Here is a 3,615-nt window from a genome sequence, read left to right as displayed (position 1 = left end):
TAAAAGATACATTTAATAAATATTAATAAACATGAAGCTCCATAAATGGTGGCTTTTATCAGCAATGTCCACGTGCCACATCCAGGTCCACTCCGGGACCCAGTGACCCTCCTGAGCCACAAGCTCCACGTCGGCCTCGTCCCTCATGTCTGGGATCGGGCTCCATGTTTTGCTCTCGGAGTATCCGAGCCACGTCCTGAAAATGTCTGTTTTTGTTTATCTCCATAGGGATACGCTGAAACATCATGGCGCCGGCGCCGGAGGGACCCGAAACATCTCCGGGACCAGTAAATTCCATGTGGAATTGGAACACGAATTGGCGGATCTCCACGGCAAAGACGCGGCCTTGCTCTTCTCCTCCTGCTTCGTGGCCAACGACTCCACGCTCTTCTATGATGGCGGGAGGGCTCTATATATGATGGCGGGAGGGCTCTATATATGATGGCGGGAGGGTTATATATATGATGGGGGGAGAGTTAGTTAGAGAGTAGGCAGTCACGTATGGTCTGTCTTTGGCTCATAGGGATCTCGCTCTGGTGTCCTTGCATGCATAGGAAGGCAGTCACATGACCTATGGTCTGTCCTTGGCTCATAGGGATCTCGCTCTGGTGTCCTTGCATGCATAGGAAGGCAGTCACATGACCTATGGTCTGTCCTTGGCTCATAGGGATCTCGCTCTGGTGTCCCTACATTGGTAGGTAGGCAGTCACATGACCTATGGTCTGTCCTTGGCTCATAGGGATCTCGCTCTGGTGTCCTTGCATGCATAGGAAGGCAGTCACATGACCTATGGTCTGTCCTTGGCTCATAGGGAGCTCACCCTGGTGTCCCTGCATGGGTAGGTAGGCAGTCACATGACCTATGGTCTGTTCTTGGCCAATAGGCATCTCGCTCTGGTGTCCCTGCATGGGTAGGTAGGCAGTCACATGACCTATGGTCTGTTCTTGGCCAATAGGCATCTCGCTCTGGTGTCCCTGCATGGGTAGGTAGGCGGTCACATGACCTGCGTGTGGCCGCCGGTTGGACGCACAGTCCTGGGGAGGATGTATATAGCACATTGTTGGTGTCCAGGGCTGTGCAGTCTCCTGTGAATGTCGCCGCGCTCGGCTTCCAGTGTTCTATGAAAGAAAACATCAATTGTGGGAAATGTCCTGAAATGAATTTGTTCTCCCGCAGGCTGCGAGATCTACTCCGACTCCGGGAACCACGCCTCCATGATTCAGGGCATCCGGAACAGCAGGGTGCCCAAGTACATCTTCCGGCACAACGACGTGGCCCATCTCCGGGAGCTGCTGAAGAACTCCGACCCGTCCATCCCGAAGATTGTCGCCTTCGAGACCGTCCACTCCATGGATGGTGAGTGAGACTTGTGTCTGTCTGCCAGAAATCCACCGAGCTGACAACGCCGCCTCTGCCCCACTGAAATCTCAAGCAGTGTTGTCAGCCATACCCAGTGTTGTCAGCCATATACAGAACACCCCCCCCTTTGTTGTGCTCTTTTGACATGTTTGTTAATGCCGCGCCCATTGTATGTCCAGGTGCCGTATGCCCCCTGGAGGAGATGTGCGATGTGGCTCACGAATTCGGAGCGATAACCTTTGTCGATGAAGTTCACGCTGTCGGGCTGTACGGCGCCCGGGGAGGAGGAATAGGTGACCGCGACGGAGTCATGCACAAGATGGACATCGTTTCCGGAACCCTCGGTACGTGCGCCTATTGTACAGCATTCAATTCTGATGTTTAAATGTCCTAAACGGAGCCAGCAACTGGAGACTGAGGAAATGGCTCCGCCTACCTGCAGCAGACTGATCGCGGGGGGAGGGGAGACTGAGGAAATGGCTCCGCCTACCTGCAGCAGACTGATCGCGGGGGGAGGGGAGACTGGGGAAATGCTTCCTCCTGCCTGCAGCAGACTGATCATCGGGGGGAGGGGAGACTGGGGAAATGTCTCCGCCTGCCTGCAGCAGACTGATCACGCGGGGGGAAGGGAGACTGGGGAAATGCTTCCTCCTGCCGGCAGCAGACTGATGACTGGGGGAGGGGAGTCTGAGTGATTGAATAGTGAATGGCAGCGAAAGCTAATAGCTGTGAGAGGCTGTATGGATGGGGGGAGGGAATAGACGATGACTGAAGTCGATCAGACAGGAAGTGGAGGCGGGGCCAAGATAGCTGCTGCAGCTTCAAAGGGTTACATTGTGGAGATGCGAGTTGCACCACAGGAGACAGCTTGCTACAAGTATAGTGAATGGCAGCAGCTATAAAGGACTCGTGCGGCTGCTGTTTATGGTCCGGAATGTATCTAGGAAGACCTCACTGACAGGTCCCCTTTAACCATTTGTTGTTACTTTGTATTGATTTTTGGATAAATCTCCATTTGTAACATTTTTGTTACGTTTCTTCCTCCGGCAGGAAAAGCGTTCGGTTGCGTGGGCGGGTACGTCGCCAGCACCAGCGCCCTGATCGACACCGTCCGCTCCTACGCCGCCGGCTTCATCTTCACCACGTCCCTGCCGCCCATGCTGCTGTCCGGCGCCATGGCGTCCGTGCGGGTCCTGAAGAGCGAGGAGGGGCAGGCCCTGCGGCGCCAACACCAGCGCAACGTGAAGCTCCTGAGGCAGATGCTGATGGACGCCGGGCTGCCGGTGGTGCACTGCCCCAGTCACATCATCCCCATCAGGGTAAGGGCATGAACGGCGGCGCTGCTGAGTCAGTAACCATGGCAACCAGCGTGTGCACATCACCGCTTCCTCCGGTGACCTATCAGGGAGCCGAATGTCCTAGTGTCAGCTCCGAGGGGTGTATACAGTATATACCTGTTCTGTCCTTTTAGTCTACTTCCGGCCGTCGTGTCAGGAAGTTTCTAATCAGGGAAAGGCCGCGCCTGGAATTACATTGGTAGGCTGGTCTCGGTTTACCTCGATGTTCCCAAGCTCCTCCCCCCCCAGAGTCCTCCTTTTTAAATGAGTCAGGAAATGTTTTGTGATTGCGACACGTGATAATTGCCCCCCTCCGCCCCGCGGTACGCCAAGGTGTGCACCCGTCTCTGTTTACAGGTCTCGTGTGACAATGCGTTCCCAACATATCGCGTTCCACATTCTTGGCAGGCGCTGCAGATTCCGCGGACGCTCGGCCTGATTGACCGTTAAGAGTTTTACTGAATTATATTAAATAACGAGACGCCCGGCCTGGAGGATCCCCAAATTACAGGAAACGTCTAGAAATGTGAATTCTGCCCCCTGTAGTACCCTCAAAAATCCACCTTTTTCTCTTGAATTAATTCCGATGAATAGCTGTGCACTTCCTGTGCCTGGGCTCTAGTCTGCTGTGTACTTCCTGTGCCCGGGCTCTAGTCTGCTGTGTACTTCCTGTGCCTGGGCTCTAGTCTGCTGTGTACTTCCTGTGCCCGGGCTCTAGTCTGCTGTGTACTTCCTGTGCCCGGGCTCTAATCTGCTGTGTACTTCCTGTGCCCGGGCTCTAGTCTGCTGTGTACTTCCTGTGCCCGGGCTCTAGTCTGCTGTGTACTTCCTGTGCCCGGGCTCTAGTCTGCTGTGTACTTCCTGTGCCCGGGCTCTAATCTGCTGTGTACTTCCTGTGCCCGGGCTCTAGTCTGCTGTG

At 54.8% G+C, this 3,615-nt stretch overlaps 1 protein-coding gene across 3 annotated transcripts in view; it reads left to right on the top strand.

Moving 5' to 3' along the window:
- ALAS1 (5'-aminolevulinate synthase 1) overlaps window positions 1–3,615 on the top strand; it is an 18,338-nt gene that overhangs the window by 13,682 nt on the left and 1,041 nt on the right. For all 3 annotated transcript variants that reach the window (XM_018565444.1, XM_018565446.1, XM_018565445.1), the window contains exons 5-8: window positions 229–410; window positions 1,174–1,356; window positions 1,539–1,703; window positions 2,410–2,678. In XM_018565444.1, coding sequence (XP_018420946.1) covers window positions 229–410; window positions 1,174–1,356; window positions 1,539–1,703; window positions 2,410–2,678 — 799 coding nt within the window. The remainder of the gene's footprint in view (window positions 1–228; window positions 411–1,173; window positions 1,357–1,538; window positions 1,704–2,409; window positions 2,679–3,615) is intronic.

Source organism: Nanorana parkeri, unplaced genomic scaffold, assembly GCF_000935625.1.
Source record: "Nanorana parkeri isolate BGI_ZX_2015 unplaced genomic scaffold, ASM93562v1 scaffold847, whole genome shotgun sequence".
Lineage (NCBI taxonomy): Eukaryota > Metazoa > Chordata > Amphibia > Anura > Dicroglossidae > Nanorana > Nanorana parkeri.
Note: the sequence above shows the minus strand (reverse complement) of the source record. Positions and strands in the feature narration are given on the sequence as shown.